The sequence below is a fragment of the Oryctolagus cuniculus genome, chromosome 21, assembly GCF_964237555.1.
Source record: "Oryctolagus cuniculus chromosome 21, mOryCun1.1, whole genome shotgun sequence".
Classification (NCBI taxonomy): Eukaryota; Metazoa; Chordata; class Mammalia; order Lagomorpha; family Leporidae; genus Oryctolagus; species Oryctolagus cuniculus.
In genome coordinates, this window is record NC_091452.1 from 16,643,245 (window position 1) to 16,669,785 (window position 26,541).

The following is a 26,541-nucleotide window of genomic DNA, read 5'->3' on the forward strand; positions in this document are numbered from 1 at the left end:
CAAATGCTCACAACAGCCATAGCCAGGCCAGTCTGAAGCCAGAGCCTAGAGCTTCTTCTGGGTCTCCCATGTGGGTGGCAGGGGCCCAAGTACTTGACCTATCACTCACTGCCTCCCAGGATGCTCATTAGCAGGAACGTGGAAGCAAAAGCAGAGCTTAGATTCAAACCCAGACACTCCGATAAGTGTGCAGGCACCCCAAGTGGTATCTTTTTTTTTTTAAAACTTTTATTTAGTAAATATAAATTTCAAAAGTATAACTTTTGGATGATAGCGGTTTTTCCCCCCATAGCCACCCTCCCACCCGCAAACCATCCCATCTCCTACTCCCTCTCCCACCCACTGCACCCAACCCTGTCCCTGAGTTTTCTCCTTACTGAGTTATTATTTATACACAGTGAGACGAACAGTCAACTTCAGTTTTGACCCATGCATTTATCCTTATAACCCACACTCCTTTTCATTTTATTTTTAAAATCTTGGAATCCTCTTAAGTGATGAACATTTACGTCCAAAGGCAGATTTTTGGAAAGGAATCCTCTGCTTAGTCTGCTGACTGCCCCCCCCCAACCCCAATTTTCATCCAATGCCTGCCTGTGTTCCCCAATCACCACAGAGGACTTAAAACCATAAGAACGTTTTGTAATCCCAGCTTTCTGAAACCTAAGAGAGATTTTGTCATCTGAAAACAAGGGGAGATTAAGTGCAGAATTTGATCCCGACAGCAGCAGAAAGGAACAGGCTACACAAGAAACGTCACGGAGAATTAATTCAAGCCCCACTGTGCAAATGCTCCACAGCCTCATTCAAGACTCCAAACGTGACTTCAGGCTTGGTCAAGAGAGAGTGGTTTGTAAAGGAGTTTGCTGCAGGGACATGACATTATCAGATGTGATAGGTTAAATGAGAGATCTGTGCACGCTTTAAGAATTTTGCCCTTGACCCTTACTCCTTCTGAATGGATTCTCTTATTAGAGTTGAGACACAAAGACCACTAAACACAGCTCTTGCTAGTCTGATGTGGTGGCCCAGCCCTATCGTCTCTGTTTAACTCCTTCGCACACTGAGATGCCTTTCTGTCGCCTGCAAACAAGCTCTTTTGCATAATTGTCACTGATGGTTATGCAGCCAACTAATACAACAACATGTAATTATTTAATAATTATGATTTGTGTAACACTTAAAGGAAAGCATGAGGCTTTATGTGGAAGTGCTCTTAAAGCTGTAAAGGTGTATGCAATCCCAAAGGATTATTTTTGAATTGCTTCTACATGGCAGGATACTTTGCAGTCACTACATTTCCATGCTGTTTTACCATCAGTGAGGCCAGACATTCTCATTTTCCACATCCAAGATTTTCCACTTCCCAATTATGGGATTGCAGATCGATTTCCTGAACCTGACCCAGCTTCCACATTTAGTTTTCCTTACCTCCCCACCAGACTTAAAATCCAAGAAGAAAAGCATGCTGTTCGCTGACTGTTCTGTTGCCCGTGCCTAGCATATGGTGGGCACTGAATAATTTCTGTGAATGAATGACCCTCATTGGCCTTGCCTTCAGTCTTCTAGTCTATCCCACAGTGCATCAGCATTATCTTTAGAAGTGAGTCTGCTTGGTCTTATACACACTCCCAAAACCTCCAGGAAGTCTCCATTGCCTGCATAAACTCCTGAATATTGTATTCAAGCTCCACCACCATCTAGTTCCAAACCACCTTCCCAGACCCATGTCCTACCCCCTTTTCTCCCTTCCCTTTCAGCCACCAAATGACCCCAGACACACCAGGCAGGCTCCGTCACGTGTCTGTACTTAAGCTAGCCCCTTCCACCTGGAGTGACCTTCTTTTACCCCCCTTATCTGTCATCTGGAATTTCACTTATCCTTCAAAAAGCAGCTCAAATGTCACCCCTTCTTACACTTTTCCTAATTCCTCTAGCGGTCTCTTGGGTGCTTGCATATAACTTGACTTCTAAGTCCCTTTCTGCACAGTCCCTGTTATTCCACAGTTTTTCCCCCAAACCAAGTTCCTTCAGAACAAATACTGAATCTGACCATTACTAAGCATCTCCCAAATCTATTCACTGCTTCCCCCTCTTACTGTTCTAGTCTCAGCCACTGCCACCTTGCACCTGCACCATGGACTGGTTCCTGACCTGTTCCCGTATTTCCACACTTGCCTTCCAGCAGCTGACCTGCAAAACAGCCAGCCCACCTTTACTAATGTGAACAGTCATACACTGCTGCAGCCCTGCCAACCCACTCCCGTCTCTCTTCACTCCTAGAAGAAACCCAAAGCCCTTGAGTACACCAGGCTCCTGCCTCCCTCCCCGGCTTCCTCTGTGCCACCTCCCCTCCTGCTCACTCCAGTCCCCCTCTCTCCTTGATCCTGCCAAGCTCTTCCCTCCTTAGGACCTTTGAATATCTTCTCTCTGCCAGAAAAGCTCTTCCCCCAGATATATACATGACTTGCTCTTTTACTTCATTTTGGTTTCTGATCAGATGTTCCCTCTGCAGAGAGGCCTTTCCTAGTCACTGTCTAAAATAGCACCCTTCAAGCAGGCGTTTGGCACGGCAGTTAAAACACCACCATCCCATATTGGGGTGCCTGAGTCAAAGTCCCAGTTCCACCTTTGATTCCAGCTTCCTGCTGATGTGCACCCTGGGAGGTAGCAGGTGATGGCTCAAGTAGTTAGGTTTCTGCTGCCTACCTGGAAGACCCAGATTGAGTTCTGGGCTCCTGGCTTTGGCTTGGCCCAGCCCCCACTGTTGTGGGCATTTGGGGAGTAAACCAGTAGATGGGAGATCTCTTTCTGCCTGCCTCTCTCTCTGCTTTTCAAATAAATTAATTAAATACATAAAATTACGCCCTTCATTAAGCCCTACCCTCTTATCTGATCCCTTCGTGGCACTAAACATCACTAGTTTCCTTAAAAAATATTTATTTATTTACTTATTTGAAAGTCAGAGTTACACAGAAAGAAGGAGAGGCAGAGAGAGAAGTCTTCCATCCACTGGTTCACTCCCCGATTGGCTGCAATGGCCAGAGCTGCACTGATCTGAAGCCAGGAACCAGGATCTTCTTCTGGGTCTCCCACGCGGGTGCAGGGGCCCATGGACTTGGGTCATCTTCCACTGCTTTCCCAGGCCATAGCAGACAGCTGGATCAGAAGAGGAACAACCGGGACTAGAACTGGCACCCATATGGGATGCTGGCGCTTCAGGCCAGGACTTTAACCCACTGCGCTACAGCGCCGGCCCCCACCATTAACTTTCCACACGTATATTTGTTTATTTGTTGCCTACATTTTGTTTGCCACCATGTCCTTGGTACCTAGAACAGTGCCTGGCAGATAACAGGCATTCAAGTACTTGTTGAATGAATGGGCAAGTCTTCGTATCTTATGAATACAGAAAGAATGCATTTTACACATGAGGTGGAATCCTGGTGTGGATCCAGGATGACCCAGGGCAGAAGTGCAGGTGTTCCGTCCATTTGTTCTGCGTAGTTTTGGTTTATTCAGACATCTTAGGCGATATAACTAAGTTCTTCACTGTTTTTCAGGTACAAGTTGCTGACAGAGGTCTTGCCCAAGAATATTTAGTGGATTCCAAAAGGTAACCAAGAGTGGCACAGCATGGATTTGGAACAGCGGTCACGGCCCCGCCTCTCGGGAGCTCCTGCGGGATTCTGATAAGGTACTTTATCTCCTGTGATTTATATTGAATGCACAGTTGTTGTTAATCCTGCCAAACACTGATTATCCTGAGGGCTGGAGTAGGTAAGATGCTGACTGACCTCACACTCCTCAGTGGACAGTGCAACGAGGCTTCAGGGTGCCCCCGTGTTTACACTTGAGGAACCCAAGTGGCTCTGCTATGGGAGCCCAGCCCCTTCCAGTCACTGAGCTGGGAACAGTCTGCCATACTTTCCTGGTTCACTGTGGCTTCCGGGCAGTTGCTTCCCCTGCCCATCCCATTTTTCTTAACTCCTTGTATATGGGTACATAAAGGTACAGAGAAGGGTGAGCCCTTGCATGAGGTGTGATATTGGCACCCTGTCTGTCTGTCCTTGTAATGAGCCCAAGCATTGACCAGACTGTGCATGGTACAAGGGCCAGTGCCCAGAACAGGGGGAGGGCTTGGGCTCTAATTGCGAGCACCCCATGGTAGATGGGGTGTCGTGGGTGTACAAGGCCCGGAACTGCATGTGTGCCCCGGCCTTTCACGCGCCTGGTGTCATCCCATGTTAACGAGGAGTCAGTGATGACTGTCCTCTGCATTTTACACTAGAGGAAAACAAGGCTCAGGAGGTCGGTGCCACTTGCCCAAGCTACCCAGATGCTAAGCCGCAAAGCTGGGATTTGAGATTCCAACTGTGTGACTCCCTGGCTGCCTCCCAGGAGGCTGCCTCTCCAGCATCTAGAAGGGGGTGGAGGTGAGTGGAGGGGTGGCCTTGCTCCTCACCAGGTAGTACAGCCAGCTGCTACCGGGCTTCTGCTCTGAAATTTACCAGGGTCGACCTAGTTCCACTGCGCACTGTCCGGAGGGGATGGAGGGGCTCTGTAGAGTGGCGCCTTCCCTCTCCGACCATGCTGGCACCCGCGTTTGTGTGGAGAGCTGGTGCCACAGAGCGCCTTTCCTCCTCTGGTCTCTACTTCCCTGCGCACCTCTCTCTCTCTCTCTCTCTCTGCCCCCCCTTGCCAAAGTTGTACCCCCTGGGGACTGCAGCCTGCCTAGCTTTCTGGAGGTTCCGGGGCACCGTGGGGGCTCCAGGATGATGAAGGGCATTGAGGGCGCTACCAGGGTCTCCGCCTCTTCGGGGCCCTTCGCCAAGCCCCTTCCCTCGCGCTCCCGGCTCCGTGCCGCAGCGCCCCCCTCGCCGCCAGGGGCCGCCCGGAAGCGGGACTCCCCGAGCGCGGGGCGGGGCGAGGGGCGGGGCGCGGCGGTACCTGGGCCGCCCGGGAGTCGGGGGTGGGCTCTCGGGGGACAGCGGCAACCCCCCAGATCTGCACCGCCAGCCGCCGGGAGCTGAGGGCTCCGGGCGCAGAGGCTGCGCTGTCACATGGGCGGCGGCGACGGGGCCGCATTTAAGCGGCCGGGGGACGGCGCCCGCCTCCAGCGCGTCCTCGGGCTTGGCTCCCGCCGGGCGCCCAGCTCGCTGCCCGCCGGGGGGCCCGCGCCGCGCCGCACCGCGCCGCCCCCGCCGGGCCATGCGAGCGCGGGCCCCACCGCGATGAGCTCGCACATCGCCAAAAGCGAGTCCAAGACGTCGCTGCTGAAGGCGGCGGCGGCCAGCGGGGGCAGCCGGGCTCCCCGCCACGGCCCTGCCCGGGAGCCGGGACTGCCCGGCCGCCGGCTGCCCGTCGCCTGCCCGAGTACGCCGCCGCCGTCCGGGGACCCCAGTTCGCGGAGGCCCCTGTGCCGACCTGCGCCGCGGGAGGAGGGCGCGCGGGGGAGCCGGCGTGGGCTCCCCCAGGCGCACTGCAGGCCCCGGGAGGCGCTGCCGGCCGCGGCGTCCCGACCTCCGCCGCCGTCGCCGCTGCCGCCGACCCGCGGGCGGGATGGGGAGGAACGGGGGCTGTGCCCGGCGCTCGGCCTCCGGGGCTCTCCGCGAGCCCCGGGTCGCGGGGACTCGGCTCCGGCCGCCGCGTCCGAGTCGGACCCATTCCTCCACCGGCTGCGCCCCATGCTCAGCTCCGCCTTCGGCCAGGTAAGGGCCGCGCCTCCCGCCCGCGCTCCCAGGAAAGGCGCTCGGGACCCTACCGCCGCCGCGCGTCCACCGGGCCCCCGGGTCACGCCTCCGCTTACCCGGTGCTTCCTGGCCCGTCGCCCTTGTGGGCGCCGCTCGGCTGCCGTGCCTGATTCAGCACCCTGTGCGCTGTCCACGCTCCGCTCCGGCCTCTCGCCGCAAGGCACCGCCGCCCAGCTGCTCTCACACCTGCGGAAACGGCCTGCCCTGGTAGGGAGCGACCTCCACAACTCTTCTGGGGATTTGCCGGTGGTCAGAGGGGTGTCGGAGCAGGTGGCGCCAAACCCACTCCCCTTAGCCGATTCCTCCAGGGAGCAGCCCAAGAGGGCAAACCATAAGTGTGGAGTCTGGAGGTCAAGAGAGGGAACCTTAGGGCACACAGACTTACTGGGGGATGAGGGACCCTAGCCTTTGCCTACATTATCTCCAAAGGCCTGGGAAAAGTTAGCAGATTAAACATTTGAGGAAAGAGAAAGGGTGTTGGATAGGCACGGAGGGGCTCTCCAGAGCTCTGGATCAGACTGGAACTTCCGGATGTTTCAAGGAGGTTGTCACCCCAAGGATGCCATTGGGATGGCAGCTGGCAGTGGCCAAGTCGTAGGATGTGGAACAACCCTCGGAGAACTCTAGCCTGAGTTGGAGTGCATTCTGGGGCCAGAAAGGCCACCAAGCGGTCACCAGCGGCTCCCAGGTAGCTGGGATCTGCCCTTGAAAGGCAGCCGTGTAATCGCAACCTGGGTCTACAGCTGGGGGAGAGGAGCCTGCGAACTCGTGAGCATGGCCAGGGTTTCCTCAAGTCAGAGTCGCGGGCACGGCCTGGAGTCCATCCTGCGGCAGGCAGCCCGGGAGCGTGAACCGCAGAGGTCTGACCAGGTGTCGGCGTGGTTTGTTGTGGAAGATGTCGGGATCTGGCATAAAGAAGCTGTCTCAGGCTCCTGGCTTGCCACCCTGAATCAGAATCCTAAGGAGGCCGTATGTGTTTGGCTTCAGATCTGCACTTTTCTTTTCAAAAAAACCTGCACTGCACTGGCTGATGCTGGCGGTGGTCTGACATGAAGGCAGCCGCACATGGATTCGGGTTGCGTGGGGCTGCTGTGTAGTGTGAGAGGGCAGTGTGTGTGGCTTTGTTCCTGCAGGGAGCCCTCGTTAGCTGAGTGAGCTGGAAACAGTTCTCCCGGAGTAGAGATTTGGATGCAGAGCTGTGAGAGTGCGGCAATGCTGAGAGGAAGTTCACTGTAGTGCGTGTTAGCGAGGTGTAGCGTGTCAGGGCAGGAGGGGTCTGTGGCCGGGGGCTGGGGTGCAACAGGAATGCTCTGTTGTTGGATGGGTGACAGCAGTTCGTCTGTTTATCGGATGTTTCTTGAGCACCTGTTTTGCCCAGGCGTTTGCTGCATAGTAGAGACACATCAATGAACAGGTCGGCAGAGTTCTGACTCTTTCAGAGCCTGCAGTCTGGCAGTTTGGAAGTCCCTGGCCCACAGTCACACGCTTTTCTGGTTCTTCAGCTTGCGGGGGATCTGACTTGGCTCCCGGTGGCAGAGCCCTTTCTTTCCCGTCTTGCAGAATTTGCCTGCACGGACGCCGTCTCAGCTCAGAGCATTTCAGCAATATGCTGTTGTTCCTCCTCTCACTTAGTCATGGGATGAAGGCTGTTCTGCAGCCCAGTGTTCTGAAATGTCACCAGGGTCACCTGAGTCAGGAGGAACTGGAAGGTCCCATCAAATATTTACTACCTCCCCCTGCAAGCTCTTGCCTCCAGAGCTGCAGGCTGCTGCTTCCAAGCCCTGCACATTCAGTTTGGGCTTCCTGCTGACACTTCCAAGGCATCTGCTTCAACAGCAACAACAAGCCCAGGCTGGGACATGTGCGTCAGTCTCTGGCTCCTAGGACAGAGGAATTACTCTTTCCTTCTCTTCTCTCTGTCCCAAGATTTCTGTCCTTAGAAATGGAATTGAGACCAAGGAAGAAAAATGGGGTTCCGAATACAACAACTTCTGGATAGAATTTTCTTAGAGTAAAATATAGCTCTGGGAAAACATATGTGTGTATATATATTTCCCCACGGCTCTGTGTGGATATATATTTATACACACATGTACATATATACACATACATATAGATAGATGTATACACATACATAGGTATGCATTTTATACTGATAAGTACATATTTTAAATTTTAATTGATACATAATAATTGTACAGTATGACATTTTAATACTAGTATACAGGAAATATATTTTCCATGTCTCCTGAGTTCAGTTTTTTAAAATCTCAAATGAATTGCTTAACCTCATCAGATGTTTTGCTTTACATGTAATATAGGGATAGCCACAGTTTCTCAACCATATGTTTGGGAGATGAAAGGAGATGAAGAGATATGTGTCAAGCTTGGCCTAGGGCATGGCATAGAGCAAGGGCTCTGTCGGTGTTAGTTATTATTATTCTTGTTCTTGTTGTTGATTAGCCACCAGGGGCTGCTTCTTCCTGTTTGAAACATAGCCAGGGAGAGCCAGGGTTCTGAGTGGCACCGAAGGTACCAAGCTAGACTCCTAATTTAGGGGACACAGGTAATAAGACTCTCCCAGTGACCTCCTGGAGCCTCCTTACTGCCTGCAGGGTGTAAGCGCGGGTCTTAAGTTCAAGGCTTGAAGTGGTGGCTTGGAAGATAGCAGAGCTGCTGGTTCTGATCCCAGTTCTGCCACTGTCTATCTCTGTGACCTTGGGCGTGTTATCCTCTCTCTGTGATCTTCGTTTATTCATCCAAAAATGAGATTGACAAAACAAACAAGCAAACAAAAACCTTGCAGAGTTACTATGAGGCTCACACAAGATGAAGATTATCAACACACCTGTTTCATGGTGGGTGCTGGTTAAAGGGCAGCATTCATTAATGTTATTGTTATTGTTGCTATTAATAGAGCGATTGCCTAAATGAGGGCCTATGTAAGGTACTTTGAAAGCTACCTGTGAGCCAGCTGAGGAAGGTTATTAAAAAAGGGAGCGGGGCCGGCGCCGCGGCTCACTAGGCTAATCCTCCGCCTAGCGGCGCCGGCACACCGAGTTCTAGTCCCGGTCGGGGCGCTGGATTCTGTCCTGGTTGCCCCTCTTCCAGGCCAGCCCTCTGCTGTGGCCCGGGAGTGCAGTGGAGGATGGCCCAGGTGCTTGGGCCCTGCACCCCATGGGAGACCAGGAAAAGCACCTGGCTCCTGGCTCCTGCCATCGGATCAGCGCGGTGCGCCGGCCGCAGCGCGCCAACCGCGGCGGCCATTGGAGGGTGAACCAACGGCAAAAAAGGAAGACCTTTCTCTCTGTCTCTCTCTCTCTCACTGTCCACTCTGCCTGTCAAAAATTAAAAAAAAAAAAAAAAAAAAAAAAAAAAAAAAAAGGGAGCGGACCACTTCTGATCCAGCTCCCTGCTAATGCACCTGAGAAAGCAACAGAAGATAACACAAGGACTTGGGCCCCTGTACCCATGTGGGAGACCTGGATGAAGCTCTTGGCTTCTGGCTTTGGGCTGGCTTAGCCCTGGCTATTGCAGCCATTTGAGAAATGAATCAGTGAATAAAAATCTCTCTCTTGTCCCTCCCTCTCCATCTCTGCCTTTCAAATAAATAAATCTTTAAAAAGAAGAAGGAGAAGGAGGAAGAGGAGGAGAAAGGAGCTGACTGTCAAAGGACCTTCCCTTGTCCCCTCTTAGTAAACAGCTAAGGACATGCCACCTAGCTGCCTAGAGAGGAAATGTGTTGTCAGAAATTAACTCAGAAATGACCTGAGGCTTTGAGTTTTGGAAGACTGTTTTATGAACGGGCTTTCCTCTTCCTGCCCTAACGTTGAGGAGAAATAGCCCTTGTAAAGGATGCGAATGCAGATAAAACCCACAGCTCTGTCTCATCTTCCCACATTCCCAGCTCTAGGGGCATCTCGTGTGTCTCTTTGGATTTGGATAGACTGGCCTGGTTCCCATACTGCTTTGTGCGTAGTAGAATCATGGTATTTTATTTTTATTTATTTGAAAAGCAGAGAGACACAGAGAAATAGACAGTCAGAGATCTCCCATCCACTGGTTCACTCCCCAGATGCCTGCAACAGCCCAGGGTAGGACAGGCAGAAGCCTGGAGCTTGGAGCTCAAACTGGAACACTCAGTTGGGTGGCAGGGACCCAAGTCCTTGAGCTATCATCTACTGCCCCCTCCCAGGGTGTGCATTAGCAGGAAGCTGGAATCAGAAGCAGAGCTGGGAATCGAACCCAGACACTTCTGGTATAGAATGAGATGTCCCAAGCAGTGTCTTGGTGGCTATGCCAGATGTGCACTCCAGATCACAATATTTAATGAGGGAATGAATGAATGTTGTTACCAGCTTCTGGACCTCAGGGGTTTGTTAGTTGCTATGGCTTAGTTGAGGAGAGAGAAACCGTGATGGTTCGAGTCCTAATGGATTCAGTCGCACGAGGCCTGTGTTCCTAGCATGAGGTCTCTGTGTATTCCTCACTCCTGCCCACATCCCTCTGAGAGGACACGGAGGAGTCTCCGCTGCCTTCCCTCTGGGGCCTGGGTGTGGCTTGCTGTCAGCTGTGGGAGAGCACTTCTGGCTGTCTACATTTGCCTCCAGCTGTCTCAGCATTCTGCACCTGTCCAGAGTCCACTACACCACTGAGGAAGCAGTGTCTTCTCATTATTTTATCTTCACAGCAACCTGTGAAAATTGGCATTATCGGCCCCTATTTCAGAGATGAAGAAACAGGCCCAAGAGAGGGGAAGTGACTTGTCCAAAGGTCACACGATAAGTAAATGGCAGGGCTGTGCAAGGGAGCTGAGGTCTGTTTATCTCCAAACTACACCTGCCTCTGTGCCTCACGCTGGTCCCTGGTCCAGCGGGAAGCCGCATATGCACGTCATTCCCTATTGTCTAAAGTGTCTCATGTTACGACCCAGCCTCCCCAAGTACCTTAGCACTGGGCTGTCATCCAAGTTCAGATGCCTGCGGTAGACCTGCTCAGAACGGAAGGTGAGCCTACCGCTAATCAGGAATAATCAGCAATGGGCTTATCCTTCTCATCCCTCTGATCCTATTATTCCGTTCCAGAACTCGAATTGTGGCTTCCAGAGACTGGAGGAGATAAGGAAAGGGGTAGGGCCATGTGATGGTTCACTCCTTAGAGGAGTCCCCTACCGTTTGCCCTTCTTACATGTCCTACTGAAGGTCGGGCCAACTGCTCCATGCCCACCTGCCCAGCTCAAGATAAAGTGAGCCCTAAAGCAGCAGATATAAACCCTTGGATCTCTCACTTCCCTTAAGTCTTAGGCCAGTGTCAGCCCCTTACCCCACCACTACCCCAAAGCAGGGTGGGATTTTGGTTTTTCTGGCCCCTGTCTCCTGTTTTCAAAGACAGGCATATGTATCTCAAGGTCAGCAAGTGGGTGCTGTGCCCTGAGCTGGCCTGCAGGGGGCAGGAGTTACCAGGTCTGACTCCATGCCCTCCTGAATGAATGGTTGCCGCAACTGACCCTTTGAGATCAGTGCTACGGGGTGGGCTTTGTGGTGAAGTGGGTTAAGCGCCTGCATCCCATGTCGGAGTGCCAGTTTGAGTCCTGGTTATTCCACTTCTGACCCATCTTCCTGCTAATGAATCCTGGGAGGCAGCAGATGAGGGTGGAAGTGCTGGGGCTGCTGCCACCCACATGGGAGACCTGGATGGAGCTCCTGCTGCTGACTTTGGCCTGGGCCAACCCTGGCTATTGCAGGCATTTGGGGAGTGAATCCGTGGATGGATATCTTTCCCTCAACCTCTCCTCCCCCCATTGCTCTGCCTTTCAAGTAGATGAAAATGAATAAACATTTAAAGCCTGTGCTGGGCAAGAGAAAGGGGCACTTAAAAAAAAAGATTTATTTATTTATTTGAACACAGAGAGGCATAGAGAGAGAGAGAGAGAGAGAAGAGAGAGAGGTCTTCCATCTGCTGGTTCACTCCCCAGATGGCTGCAATGGCCAGAGCTGCGCCGATCTGAAGCCAGGAGTCAGGAACTTCTTCCAGGTTTCCCACGTGAGTGCAGGTGCCCAAGCACTTGGGCCATCTTTCACTGCTTTCCCAGGCCATAGCAGGGAGCTGGATCAGAAATGGAGCAGCTGGGACTCAAACCAGTGCCCATATGGGATGCTGGCACTGCAGGTGGCAGCTTTACCCACTATGCCACAGTGCCAGCCCCCAGGGGGCACTTTTTAGGTGCCTGGCAGTACGCCAGGCCTTTTCAGGCCTCATCTCATGAAATTCTCCTGAGAGCCCTAGGGAAACTGCTATTAGAATCCTCATTTCATAATGGATGAAACTGAAGCTCAGAAGGATCAACCAGTCCTCAAGTTCACATGGTTACCAAGCTGCAGGGCAAGATTTGAAACTGAGTTACTCGGACTGCATGCCAAGTGCTGAAGCCCTGTGGCTCTCAACAATGGCTGCAGGTTAGAATTCCCTGGGAGGTGTTAAGCAACACCTAAACTTAGGAAATCAGAATTTCGGGGAAGCTCTCCTGGTCTACAACCAGCATTGAGAACTTCTGCCTATTTAGTTCGTTTGTAATCGGGTTTGTGCCTGGCACCTACCCCTCTGGGGTCCCTGGTGGGCCCCATTTTTCCAGACGAGTCCGCAGATGGTCCATTTTCTATATTTTGCCTGCAAGTCTTTCTCGATCCCCCCCAGAGTAAATCAAACCCTGTCTCACATTCTCAGAGTTCATGTGTCTCTTGTTTCTCCCATTTATCTGAAATGTTGTTAAGTAATTGTGTTCCTTGCTCTTACCTCTTGCCTGCCTGCTAGAGCATTGGCCACCACTCTGCCCGGAAGCAGGGCCGTGTTTATTTTGTTCCAGAGCACAGTAAACATTAAACAGTGAGCGTCGGACAGATGAGACTTCTTTCTTCCATGTGAATAATTACTCACGGAGTCCGTATTACATGCCACACATTTTCCGACATATACTTATAAGTCAGATAGGGAAAGCCCCATCTCCCAGCGGAGGAAACCCAAGCTCAGGAATGGGAGGCAGTCACATTGTCAGAGCCAGCAGAGCCCGGGCCTAACCCCAGGCCTCCCCGCCCCTCCCATTCATCGCAGTCAATTGAATCTGACCCCTGGCCCAGACCCGCGGAGTGCTTCCTTGTTGCCCTGTTTCCAAGCTGTGTTCTTTGAAGAAGCCATTTATGTTGGCTGCTGGCTCTTTCTGGTTCAGTGCCCTGGCTTCTTCACCCTCTTTCCTGCCCTTTAGGCATCAACACCCCACCCCCTGGCTCCTCTCTTTCCCAGGGGTGCGGCCCCTCCTTACCCATCTCCTCTAGAATTTTGGCGCAAACAAGGCTGCTGGGTGACTCCCCTGATTAACCCATTCCACGACGAGCAGCGGCTGCTCCACAGTCACCTGTCTTCACTGGGCGCAGAAACTGGACAAAAGCCCTGGGGAGAGGAGTCTGTTGCTGCATCAGGGCCCTGGGAGGAGTCCAGCTTCCCGGTCTATCTCTGGTGCCCCCTGCTGGGCAAAGCTGGTGTGTGGAAACAGGGCCGCTTGGAGTTTCTGGCTTGGGCTCAACTGGAATACCCCAGGCTTCAAGGTGAGAACTTGCAGGGAAAAGCAACAGCCAATCACCAGATGCGTTCTGGCCCAGAGACCTTAAGGAGGGCTTTGTACAGGGCTGCTCCCCTTCTTGGCATCTCAAGGAAGCTGGGAATGAATGCTCGCTCAGCGTCAGGTGGCAGAGGTTTGGAGACCTTGCTTTGGCCCCCTGCACCAGCGCGCTGCCTCCATCATGCCTGCCTCAGGATCATCTCTTGTTTCCCTTGGGGTGGAGAGATTGCACACTGCGCAGAAGACAGCTGTGCGCAAGCCCCGGAGACTCATCCCATTTTAATGGCAAGGCAAGTGTGACAAACGGAGCATGATAGAGTCGTCCACACAAGACCTGCTAGGCGCTCAACTGGAGCTGTCTGCTCTGGTTGCAGCTGGGATTGCCAGGGGGCGGTGAGGATCCGTGCTAGTCCCAAGGACTGCTCTCCATAAGTGGCATTCGTTTCCCTGGGGTCTCATCTGTGCATGCATATGTCTGTGCCTGCCTGTGTGTGTGTGTGTGTGTGTGTGTGTGTATGCATGTGTGCACATACACAAGGCTGCAGACTGTGAGGCACCCTGGCTTTGGGGACCCAAACTAGCCAGCTTCCCCTTCTGGGTCTGTTGGCCTAATTCCCAGCCGCAGCTGCCGCTCCGGTCCCCTCCCTGAGGCAATCGCCCTGCAGATTTGGCAGCAGCAAAAGGAGGGGCTGAGGGAAGGGGAGAGAAGCAGAGAGGACTCAGCTCTAATCTGATGGAGATGATCCGCCAGGCTCCTCCAGCTCAGCCGCCCTCTGCCATCAGCTCTCCGGGCGATTTTCTCTGTGCCCGGCACTCTCCCCTGCTGCCTTCATCTCCTTAAGAAAGTGCCCCGAAAGTTAAACCTAGACACACAAACACACTCACAATCCACCAAAAGGAAAAAAAAAAATCAGAAAGCAAGAGCAGGCAGACGAGTAAGAGAGCACGCGCGCAAGAGAGGGCTCTGCTTGGTCCTGGAGGAAGAGCGGCAGAGGAAGGCAGAGGGAGGCTGGGGTTGGCCGTGACCGGCGCTACGGTCTCCCAGCCCCCCAAGCAGCCTCCTTCATGGACCCCGGGATCCTGAGAGGGGCTGCCTCAGCTTAGGATGGGCAACTGTGTCAAGTCTCCACTGAGAAATCTCTCCAGGAAGGTATGTGCCTGAAGTCTCCGAGATGTGGGGCTGGGAATCGGGCTGTGCTGCCACCTGTCCCAGAGGCTGGGCATGGAAGGGAGAGGCACCCCTTCCCGTGGGTCCTCTCTCAGGCTTTGCTGCTGCCTCCAGAGACGTTCCTTTCACAGTCCTGTGCGTCCCAGGCTCTGAGCAAGGACTTAGAGCTGCCTGGGGGCAAGGCGGCTATGTTTGAGAATTAGCACAAGATTTAGCAAAGAAACTAGGTAGCTCTGGGGCTTTGGGGCCATAAAATGAAAAATGCGGTTCCTTAGATTTCAGGGGCAGAGTCGCTTAGAAGTTCCTTTCCGGCGGCTGGACCGTTCGCGTCCTTTGAGCATCTGTGACCCTCTCTGGCTGGCTCTGCGCCTTCAGAATTGTGGGTGATGCCCCATCACTACTGAAAGGAGTCAAGCAGGGCACCCCTTCTGCGCAGTGGTCTGGAACCAGGTCAGAGGCTCTCAGGTTGGACCAGACTGTTTCAGAGCCCCTTGAGAAACAAGATGCCCAAGAAGTAGCTGGGCAGAGGTGTGTGCAAGCTTTCTGAAGGGGCTTTGTTGCTTACACACAGGGATAATATTCTTCTGCAAGAAGTCCTTTTCAAAAGCAAATGAGTACCTTTAAAGGGTCTTTTGTGCAGGTCTGGGCTCGCATCTCCAGGGTTTTGCTTCTGGCCGGTTCTGCCTGGTCCTCTGTAGTCAGGCCCTGGTCGCAGTTCATATCATTTGAAGGAAGGAGGAGTGCTAAGGATGTTCTCCAGTTCCTCCAGTTTCCAGACACGGAGGCTGAGTGCCACTCAGCTGGGTTGAGTGACTCACTTGCCGTCTCAGCTTGCTAACAGCGCCTCTGCCCTCAGCCCCGTCCTACCTCCTCTGTCAGATCCACAGCCTCTTGATTTGGGACGCCTGGGGCTTTTCTGCTTGTCGTCTTCGTCTTCCTCGTTTGGCTAAGCTGCTCACATCAAATCCCTGCTAATCTTCTCTGTTCCTTGGATCCCTGCAAGGGCTGATTGATTCCCCTGTGCACCTCCCACCTCCATAATCACCATCTTCGTAGAGGTGTCTTCTCCACCAGAGGTGGCCTCTGCAGAGACTGAACTGAATGAGGAGAGGACCACGGGGCAGAAGAGACCTTCGCCTGGGCTCTGTCCAGAACCTAAAGAGCTGAACTTCGGAACAGGAATTGTCCTTTCATACCTTGCCTGTCTTCCCTCACCAGAGCGCGACTCAGGTCTCCTCTTCCCAGCTGTGTGATCTCAGGCAGATTACTTAACCTCTCTGTGCCCTGGTCCCCCTGTCCATCAAGTTGGAGGTACTGATGTCCTCGTCTGAAGGTGATGGGGAGAACTAAATAAAGTGCTGTGCACAGTGCCTGACATACCATACGCCATAGATATTCGTGTCATGGTCAATTCTCCTAATTCATCCACTCTGGATTTTAGAGAAGAGGGAGGGAAGAGGAAAGGAAATAGAGGTTTGAGTCCACGGAGTGAGGTAAAAACTCAAAAAAGGTATTGCAATTCAATGCCACGTTTTTATCTTGGTAGTAGTAATTGTTTTTTACTGAATACGGCGCTCTCTCATTTGCTCTCTGTTTGAAAGAGAAAGGAAGAGGACTCAGAGACAAGAGCCCCCTAAGGTAGCACAGCCGTGATATTTCCAGTAGGTACTGTTAGAGTCCCGTTCCGTTTTCTAGAATCTTCTTCCAGCATCCATGGGGCTTTGTCGATGGTCCCTCGCACAGCGTGAGTCATGGAAGGAGATGGCATTAGGGACACTGGTGAGGACTTAGAGCATCCAGAAGAGTAGGGGACACTGGGCCCTGCACCAGCCCAGGACTGAGACCCTGTTCCGTGTGAAATCAGAGCTGGGCTTGTGTTTTTATTTTTTCCTCTCCAAGAGGCAGCCTCTCCCTTTCTCCTGCTGTCAGTAGCATTATTCATGGATCCCTGAATCTGACCTCAGAGGTCACTGAAACCAAATTCCCACTCCAGGCTGCCATATCTCCCACCCCATTCATTCGTCTTCCCCTGGGATCTCTTCGGTGGGAGGGAGCCGGGCCCTGCGTGCTCTTGGCCAGGCTGGCGTTGTTAGAAAGCGTAGGTCACGAGGCTCGCTGGCCCTTCCTGCTGCCACGCCACCCTCAGGAGGCGGCCCTCGGTGCCAGGAGACGTTGTCAGCCTGTGGGCCGCTGCCCGCTTGGCTTCCCGAGTGATAGCAGGGGAACTGGAAATGGTGCGAGGCAGCTCCAGGTCCTCAGCGGGACAGAACCGGCTGTCAGGTGCCATCGCTGGCCAGAAACGAACGGCAGCCTCCAGGGCCAACTGGTGCCAGGCCCTGTTATGATCAACAGAGGCAGTGGAAATTCCCCAGCCGCCGCTGCTGCTTTCCTCCACGCCAGCCAGGTTCCTCTCCTTCCTTCTCATCTCCTTTCTTATTGGCAGATGCTCCCCCTCTTCCCCTGGAGCCAGAAGTAAATGGCATCGAGCATCCCTTAAGTAACCTCATCATCGTCGTCATCATCATCTTCATCATCATCATCATCATCGTTGTCAGCATTGTGGCAACTTCATTTATTCAGCTCTTACCACGCACTATGCAAAGCACTTCGCGTGCAGTAGCTCACTGATTGCTCCCAAGGATCCTGAAAGGAGACACGATTTCCCCCATTGCACACGGAAGGAATCTGGAACACAGGCAGGTGGTGCGACTGGGGTCACACAGCAAGCAAGTGGCAGAGCCAGAATCTGTCCTCGAGGCCCTTTGAGTCCAAAACCAGCATCTGAAACCATCTCTCATAGCCTGTGCCGCCTGTTGCCTCCTCCTGCCTGGGCTGTGCTCAGTGGGAGCCAAGCCCGTGTGATTTGACCAGAAACAAAAAGGCTGATTCTCTCCCAACATCTCCTGAGAGTCTTGCCTTCAGATAGGGCTCCGCCTGCTCCAGGGCTCCCTCTGATCTGCCCCTCCCAGGCAGGAAGGTTTCTCCTGACCCCGGGGCTGGAAGTCTGAGGGTGCAGGTGAGGCTTTGAAACTTACCTGTTTGGGGTATCGAGCCAGAAGAGGCCCTTGATCTGTCTGACGTCCCCCAAGCTTTGAGATGACCTAGAACTGACCCTCAGTGCTCCCACCGGACTCGAGCCTCGGGCTGGCTTCCTTGGCCTCAGCTCTGAATCGCTGCTTCCCTTCTGGGAGCCTCAAACCTTCTGCTCCCTGCTAAGCCTGGAAGGTGCTCAGGAGGCGGCAAAGCGGTCTCCCCTGTAGCTCCGGTGTGGGGCCTTGAGGACCAGAGGCACAAAGGGACAAGGGGGTGCGGATGGGGTGGTTGGGCTTCCAGCCTGGCAGGAGGCGCTGCTTCTCAATCTTGAGATCTGCTCCTGGGTGTGGACTTCTTTCATCTCGGGACCTGGCAGGAAGTGGAGTGAGTGGGCTGGAGGGTCGGGGTACGGAGCTCTGGGATTCTCAGGTGAACTCCGCTGCAGATCCCCACATGGGGGGAGGCTCCCAGCTCAGGCCTGAGAACTCATGGCCTGGCTCCAGTTCTGGAGAGGTACCGGGCACGTTGGGAGGCGGGGGTCAACTTGAGTGTTGTGTCTGGAGGCTGCTGTTGTCCTAAGGGGAAGGTCTGTGGGCAGGGCTCACTTTTTATAGCTGCGTGGGAACCTACAGGGAGAAGGAGTGGTTGGCTTGGGCCAGGGAGCACAGCTATATTCGGTTAGCAGGGAAGGCCCCTGACAGCCTCAAGGGGGTCCAGCAGGCCAGGCCAGGCAGGGAGCCAGGGAAGGCGGGAGGGAAGAAAAGGAAAACTTCTCAAAGGCAGAGTGTGTCTAGTCTTGAGGTTGCAAACAGGGTGGGCTCCAAACCACAAGATGAGTCTTGTTCGGCCCACCTGTGCTTCAGATCAGATCCTGAGACCCTGGGCTGGAGTTACGTAGTACAGCCCTTCAAGGGGGCACACAATCCCCATTTTGCCTGCTTTGTGCACGTCAACCATGGCACCTGCCTTTGCAGCCTGCAGTGAGTGCCAGCTCTGATTTCCAGCCAGGATCCAAGGTGGGGGGGAGGGTGAGGGTCAGAGTCCCCTTGGGAGCTGAAAAGCCTGACTACCCCAGGGATTGAGCAGGGATGTGGGGAGCATTTTGGAACAAGAGGCTGTGAGTGAGCACTTCCCATCGGTTTTTAGAGTAGAAGCCTCCCTCCCCTGTTTGCTTCTGTTTCTGTGTCAGTGTGTGTGGTGTGTGTGTGCTCCCAATCAAGGATTGGACACTCCGTCTGCTGGACCAATTGGATACCTGGCCCTGTGCATCCTGAGGCCTCTCTGAACCTCGCTGGTTGATGCCCAAGCAACTTCTCTTGAAAAGAGCCCATTCTCGAACCTGGATCTAGGCCAGGGCAAGGAGGGGCCTGTCAGCCAGGTGACGCCCTACCTCTCTTTTGTATTTGCTCGGTGCTGGCTGAAGATGCGCCAGGAAGAGAAGAGCAGCTACATGGTGGTGCAGACGAGCGAGGAGGGGCTGGCAGCCAGTGGCGAGCTCCCAGGACCACTCTTGATGCTGGCCCAGAACTGCGCGGTCATGCACAACCTGCTGGGCCCTGCCTGCATTTTCCTGCGCAAGGGCTTCGCTGAGAACAGGCAGCCTGTACGTAAGTTGGCCCAGTGGAGCCTGCTGAACTTGGCTTCACCGGGCAGGAGGAGGTGCTGGGAAGAAAAAGGGGTTCTATAGATAGCAGCCCCCAGTAGACATGCCTCAAACCCCCAACTTGTGGATCTGGTCTCTCCCACATTTCCCACTCCATGGCTGCAAAGCATGGTAAGTCCACACCCATCAGCAAGCAATAATAATAGGTACATTTTTGTTGAGCACTTACTGTGTCCCAGGCACTGGGCGAAGCGTGTTGATGGATTGCCTCACTTAAGCCCCAGAGCAAGCCGAAGAGGTAGGTACTTATCATCCCCATTTTACAGGGCAGGAGTGGAGTTGGAGGAAGGCTCACAGGCCCGGGTAACACCCAGCACAGGGCAGGGGTAGGGTACAATCTGATTCAGGGGCCTCCTGTGCTCTGTAACAACTGTGGGTACACAGCACTGTCTGGTAGAACTTTCTACACTGATGGAAATATTCTGGAATCTGTGCTGTCCTGTACAGTGGCCATGAGCCACATGTACAATACAAGTAGTATTGACTACTTGAAAGGTGGCTGGTGCAACTAGGGAAGTGAATAGCAGTTTTATTTCATTCTGTTTCAAATTTAAATTGCCACAGGGAGGTGGGTAATAATGATGACATCACAGACACGAACACTTGTAGGTTCAATTTATTGAATGTCACGTGTTTTTATTTATTTATTTTTTTTTTTGACAGGCAGAGTGGATAGTGAGAGAGAGAGAGACAGAGAGAAAGGTCTTCCTTTTGCCGTTGGTTCACCCTCCAATGGCCGCTGCAGCCAGCACGCTGCGGCCGGCGCACCGCGCTGATCCGATGGCAGGAGCCAGGTGCTTCTCCTGGTCTCCTATGGGGTGCAGGGCCCAAGCACTTGCATTCCCGGGCCACAGCAGAGAGCTGGCCTGGAAGAGGGGCAACCGGGACAGAATCCGGCACCCCGACCGGGACTAGAACCCGGTGTGCTGGCGCCGCAAGGCGGAGGATTAGCCTGTTGAGCCGCGGCGCCGGCTCGAATGTCACGTGTTAACAATACATACTTTGTTTCATGAGACGCACAGAGGCCCTGTGAAGTGGGTACTGATGTTAACCCATTTTATTTTTTATTTTAAAAAGATTTTTTTTTTGACAGGCAAAGTTAATGAGAGAGAGAGAGAGAGACAGAGAAAGGTCTTCCTTCTTCTGTTGGTTCACCCCCAAGTGGCCACTACGGCTGGTGCGTTGCGGCCAGCGCGCTGTGCTGATCTGAAGCCAGGAGCCAGGTGCTTCCTCCTGGTCTCCCATGCGGGTGCAGGGCCCAAAGACCTGAACCATCCTCCACTGCCCTCCCTGGCCACAGCAGAGAGCTGGACTGGAAGAGGAGCAACCGGGACAGAATCCGGCGCCCCAACCGGGACTAGAACCCCGGGTGCTGGTGCCGCAGGTGGAGGATTAGCCTAGTGAGCCACGGCGCCAGCCTAAAAAGATTTATTTATTTATTTGAAAGTCAGAGTTACACAGAAAGAGAGAAGGAGAGGCAGAGAGAGAGAGAGAGAGAGAGAGAGAGGTCTTCCATCCGCTGGTTCACTCTCCAACTGGCCACAATGAACGGAGCTGCACCGATCCAAAGCCAGGCGCTAGGAGCTTCCTCTGGGTCTTCCTATGCGGGTGCAGGGGCTCAAGGACTTGGGCCATCTCCTACTGCTTTCCCAGACCATAGCAGAGAGCTGGATGGGAAGTAGAGCAGCTGGGACTCAAACCGGCGCCCTTATGGGATGCCAGCACTGCAGGCAGTGGCCTTACCTGCTACTCCACAACGCCGGCCCCAACCCATTTTATGGATCAGGAGATTGTGGATCAGAAAACAGAAGTGACTTGCCCAATGTCTCACATCTAGGAAGTGGCAGATCTGGGCTCTCTCTGGCTGTAGGGCCCAAGCCGTTTTCCCAACCACCTGATTTGAGGAGAAAGGAATAGGTTCCATTGCCACGAGACCTCCTGAGTTGGTACACACAGCTGCCCCGTCCCCTTAATGACCACCCTGATTGTCCTCCAGTGCCTGGCACACATAGCCTACTGCTCTGTGGAAGGAAGGTTGTGACCCAGGGACCAGCAAGGGCTCAGCAGCCGGCTCTTCCACAGGTGCGCTGTGAAGAGTTCTGGCTTTGCTGCTCCTTGGACTCTTGAGTATCCAAGCAAGAGCAGGGGGGTGGGTAGAGGCATGGTGGGGGTGAGTAGTGCTCATCCCTTCTCAGTCCTGCAGGACTGGGTCCTGGAGAAGGGGCAGGCACTTGAAGCCTGATGGGTGGGGGAGGGCTTGTTATGGCTAAGTAGTAGCTGGGCCTAGTGAGTGTACTTGGTGCAGAGGTGCACCCTCGTATGCACTGAGCCCTCCCCAGCCACAGCTGCCCCATCTGCAGATACAGCCAACTGCAGACCCAAAATATCTGAAAAAGCATTGCATCTGTACTGAACACACACAGACTTTTTCCTTGCTGTTATGTGATGCAAGTCATTGCACAGCATTTACATTGTATTAGGGATTACAAATACTCTAGAGGTGATTTAAGGTATGTGGGAGGATGAGCATTCTGTAAGGGGCTTGAGCATCCGTGGATGTTGTAATCATGGGGGTCCTGGAACTGATCCCCCATGGATACCAAGGGACCGATGTGTTCACGTACTTGCTTTCCCTTACTGGAGGAAAGATGTTGCAAACAAAGTCCTTTTCGGTCCCCCAAGAACATCTAGGATCACAGTGTTCTGCCTTGGAAAGGTAGAGACAGATCCTGGCACCCATGCGCTGATGAGCTTCCTTTTTTTTTTATTTATTAATTTTATTGCATTGAGAGGTCAATACTCACACACATAACACAGAAAAGAAGACATCTGGAATACCCTGGCACTCCCCCAAATGCCCGCAGCAGCCAGGACCAGGCCAGGCTGACGCCATGAGCCAGGAATTCCCTGTGGGTCTCTCATGTGAGTGACAGGAATCCAACCACCTGAACCATTGCTGGCTGCGTCCTAGCCTGTGCATTAGCAGGAAGCCGGAATCAGGATTTGAACCTGTGCACTCCAATACGGGGTGTGATGGCGTCTTCATTGCTGCACCCAGCACCTGCCTCTGATGAGCTTTCTGAGTGGAAGTCCACACACTCCTCTCAGAGAGACATGTATGCTGCTGAAAGACCAGCTGGAGGACCTGGGAGCCTGTGGCCTACGTGTTCCAAGGTCACACACACTCGGCACTGTCTGACCAAGTGTAGCCGCCTCTGAATTCTGGGTCCTGTGCTCCTGGTTGTCCCATAAGATGTTGCTCTGTAGTTCCTTCCCTTTCTGGACAACCTGCAGCTTTGTTGGTGCTGGTGTCCCTTGCCCAGGGGTGGTGTGTGTGGAGTGGGTGGGCAACTGCACGTGCCCCACTCTGGCCCTGTTGTCTGGGACAGCCGGTGTGCAGCGTGCACAGCCGAGATGCCTCACACTCACTGGGGCATGCCTGCTGTCTGTGATCATGATGGTGTGCCCGCACCTGCATGAGCCTCCTCAGGGCAGGCACACCCTGCCTCCTGGGCTCCCTGCCCAAAGGCCGAGAGCTGGAACACTGTGTCCAGCTTGGGAGTCTATGAACCAGGCTCAGGCGGGCACTGGATCTGTTCTGTGCCAGTCCGTCTCCTCCTGGGCAGGTCTGAGGTCATGGCACCTCACTAACTCTGACCTGCTCCCTGGAGACTCCACTGCCATCTGTTCTGACACCTGGACCCAGGCTTTCTCCATTCCCCAAGGAGACCTGGGCCCTGCTGGAGGCTGGAGATGTGTGCTTTGGACCTCGGCAGCAACCAGAGGCACGGTAGCCCCAGGGTCCTATGCCGACTGGGCAATGTGTAGGAATGGGGTCAAACTGGAGAAGATGGGATGGTACCCAGGAAGCGGGCTGGAGCCCCAGTTCTGCCTCAGAATCCCCAGGCTCCTCGCTCCACCGCTGCCTGTTTAATCCCTGCTTTCTTGTCCCCTCCAGCTCCTCCTCTCCATTGCCTTGCAGGCTTCTGCTACCCGCTCCGCCTGGCCTCAGCGGGTAACGCCCTCTTCCCTCTGTCGTGGCCTCCCCAACCCCATTTTATTCACAGGTTTTCGTGTCCAGATCAGCTCTGTTTCCCAGCCCATTCCAGTGTCTGGAAGGCCACAGGTTCTGTGTCCAGGCTGGGTGTGGCTGTTGGTTCCTTGGGCATCTCCTGTCAGGGGCCCCGGGGCTTCCATGTCTATGCGAGATGTGGGACTATGCCTTTTCCCCCTCGTGAACTTGATCCAGGCCACCTCTGCTGCATCCCGGCCCCCTCCCACCCAGAGCCTGCTGTCACTGGATGGCCCTCACAGGATGGGCATTTTGTGACTTGCAGGTCCTCCGCGGCTGCTAACAGGACATGTTCTCTTGTTTCCAGGACAGATCGCTGCGACCAGAGGAGATTGAAGGTAAAACCTGGCCCCTGGGAGAAAAGGGCTGCCCAGCCCTCCAGGAAGGCGTGGGAGGGAGGACGGTGGGAAGCGCAGCAGAGGTCCCGGTGGCCTCTGGGAGCAGGGCCTGGTTCAGAGCAGGGCAGCGCCGGTGATGCAGCCCTGGAGCAGAGAGCAGGAGGCAGCTCAGTGCCCAGCTCTGCAAGCTGCTGGGTCCCAGGGTGGCCTTTGCCTCAAAAGGCTGTACGGTTCCCTGCCCCAACCACATTGCCCTTGTCCGCTGCCCCAGAGCTCCGAGAGGCCTTCAGGGAATTCGACAAGGACAAGGACGGCTACATCAACTGCCGGGACCTGGGCAACTGCATGCGCACCATGGGCTATATGCCCACCGAGATGGAGCTCATCGAGCTGTCGCAGCAGATCAACATGAACCGTGAGTCCCTCTGCTGGGCTTGCCCTTCCCTTCGGGCCCTTGCCCTTGCAGTCCTGGGCACTCAGACAGGTCTGGGGTCCAATTCTGCACCCACCTCTTTCCAGCTCTGTGGCCTGCTGCAAACCACTTACCCTCTCTGAGCCCAAGTTTCTTCATCTGTACAGTGAGGGCTGCAATGGAAGTGGAGCACAGGAAGTCAGTGAGAGCGTATGTGTGAAACAGCCCGATGCTGGGCTCACCGTGGCACTGAACGGAGGGATGGTATTGGTCTGGGTTCCCACCAAGCGAGCTGAGATAAAGCACTGGGAGGGAGTAGGGACCTGAAGCTGGGGAGAGGAGGAGCCCAAGCAGGGTGGACTGCAAGCCAGCTGCCACTGTGGGTGCCAGAGTCCAGTGCTGCCAGGGATCTCAGGAAGCTGGTATAGAGATGCCCACCTCCAAATTAAGTCCCCCAGGCCCCACCTCTCTGGCTGGTATTTATCTAGTTTTTAGCTGTGACAAAGTACCCAAGGCTACTTATGAAGAAAAGAGGTTTCTTGTGGTTCACAGTTCTAGAGGTGCCAAGGCTCACATGCAGTGACGGCCTTCTCCAGGAGTTCTTTTTTGTTTATTTATTTATTTATTTATTTATTGATAGGCAGAGTTAGTGAGAGAGAGAGAGAGAGAGAGGCAGAGAGAAACGTCTTCCTTTTTCCATTGGTTCACCCCCAAAGTGGCCGCTATGGCTGGCGCATTGTGGCCATAGAACCCGGGGTGCTGGTGCTGCAGGCGGAGGATTAGCCTAGTGAGCCGCAGCGCCGGCCTTTTTTAAAAAATATTTATTTACTTATTTGAAAGTCAGAGATATGCAGAAAGAAAGAGAGAGAGAGAGAGAGAGGTCTTCCATCTGATGGTTCACTCCCCAGTTGGCTGCAATGTCTGGAGCTGCGCCGATCCAAAGCCATGAACCAGGAGCTTCTTCCAGGTCTCCCACATGGGTGCAGGGGCCCAAGGACTTGGGCCACCTTGTACTGCTTTCCCAGGCCATAGCAGAGAGATGGATTGGAAGTGGCACAGCTGGGACTAGAACCGGTGCCCATGTGGATGCCAGCACTTCAGGCCAGGGTGTTAACCTGCTGTGTCATAGCGCCGGCCCCTCTCCAGGAGTTCTTTGGTGGCAGAGGGTCACATGGCAAGAGACAGGATGTGCATGTGCATCTGTGTCTGGTCTCTCTCCAGACTCTGCTTAGAAAACCACCAGGATTCAATCATGGGGCCTATTCTAATGACCTTAGTAATCCTGATCGCTTCCCAGAGGCTCTACCTCTAAACCCCAGGGTCAGATTAAGTTTCCACCCTCTTAATACCTCACTGTGGGGATTGAATCCAAACACACAAAGCCTTGGGAAACCCTCAAACTCTGTCCGAATGTAGCGCACACACACCACTACCTCCTGGCACTTGCTGCTTGAAAGCCTAATGAGCAGGCAGGGGGTACCATTTCTGCAGCCCTCCCACCTCCTGAGAAAGCCACTTGGAAACTGAGCTTCCATTGGCAAAAGACAGATAAGGATTGGGGCATACGAGCCCAGCACCCATGACTCCTGCTTCTTTGCCTTTCTGTGAGGGTGTCTCTGTCTTCCTATCCTAGTGATTCTTTGTCCCTGGGACCCACCTGTGTCTACCCCTACTACCCCCTGGTCTATTCCCTTTTTCAAATCATGACTACTCTTCAACCAGCCACCTGCCCATGGCCACCTCACCTGTCTGTCCTCATGTGGTCCTTGGCTGTATCCTGGACCTGGTGCTGAGCAGGTCATGGAGGGGCTGGCACTCCCCTCATTTGCCTAGTTGGAGATGGGGAGTGGGTGACCTAACCTTTTTCTCTTCCTCCAGTTGGTGGCCATGTAGATTTTGACGACTTTGTGGAGCTAATGGGGCCTAAACTCCTGGCAGAGACAGCAGATATGATTGGAGTAAAGGAACTACGAGACGCTTTCCGAGAGGTGAGGGATGGGCAGTGACAGGCAGGGAGTGGGTGGATTATCAGACTCCCTTCTCCAGAACGGCCTCTTGGAAAGAAGCCTAGGCCCTAAGTCCCGGAGCAGGGAGGCAGCTTGGACAGAGGAGGGTCTCTGGGGGTAGGGGCACAGCGACTCTGGAGAAGGAGCCCAGCCTGGATTTGCTGTTGCCATGGATCAGTCTCCATATTGTACCACCCTCTCCCTCCTTCCTGCCCTCTCTAGTTTGACACCAATGGTGATGGGGAGATAAGCACCAGTGAGTTGCGAGAAGCCATGAGGAAGCTCCTGGGTCATCAAGTGGGACACCGAGACATAGAAGAAATTATCCGAGATGTGGATCTCAATGGGGATGGACGAGTAGACTTTGAAGGTAGGAGGGGCTTGAGAGTGGGAGAGAAGCAATCCAATAGTGACCATCCACAGGGTCCTCCAACTATGAGTCCTTCATGCAATCATTAGCCCAACCCAAATTTCCATTCTTCTA

General features: G+C 53.9%; 1 protein-coding gene across 6 annotated transcripts in view; it reads left to right on the top strand.

Annotated features, from left to right (window-relative positions):
- The window catches only part of CABP1 (calcium binding protein 1), a 70,405-nt gene that overhangs the window by 40,258 nt on the left and 3,606 nt on the right, over window positions 1-26,541 (top strand). Inside the window, exons 2-7 of one of the 6 annotated variants that reach the window (XM_017349513.3) lie at window positions 3,564-3,697; window positions 18,990-19,169; window positions 23,609-23,639; window positions 23,911-24,054; window positions 25,930-26,039; window positions 26,280-26,427. In XM_017349513.3, coding sequence (XP_017205002.1) covers window positions 18,990-19,169; window positions 23,609-23,639; window positions 23,911-24,054; window positions 25,930-26,039; window positions 26,280-26,427 — 613 coding nt within the window. In that variant the 5' untranslated portion in view covers window positions 3,564-3,697. Of the gene's footprint in view, window positions 1-3,563; window positions 3,698-4,954; window positions 5,712-5,734; window positions 5,961-14,303; window positions 14,516-18,989; window positions 19,170-23,608; window positions 23,640-23,910; window positions 24,055-25,929; window positions 26,040-26,279; window positions 26,428-26,541 lie in introns of those variants that run through there. The other 5 variants (XM_051835861.2, XM_051826854.2, XM_017349511.3 and 2 more) reach the window with 5 other exon arrangements.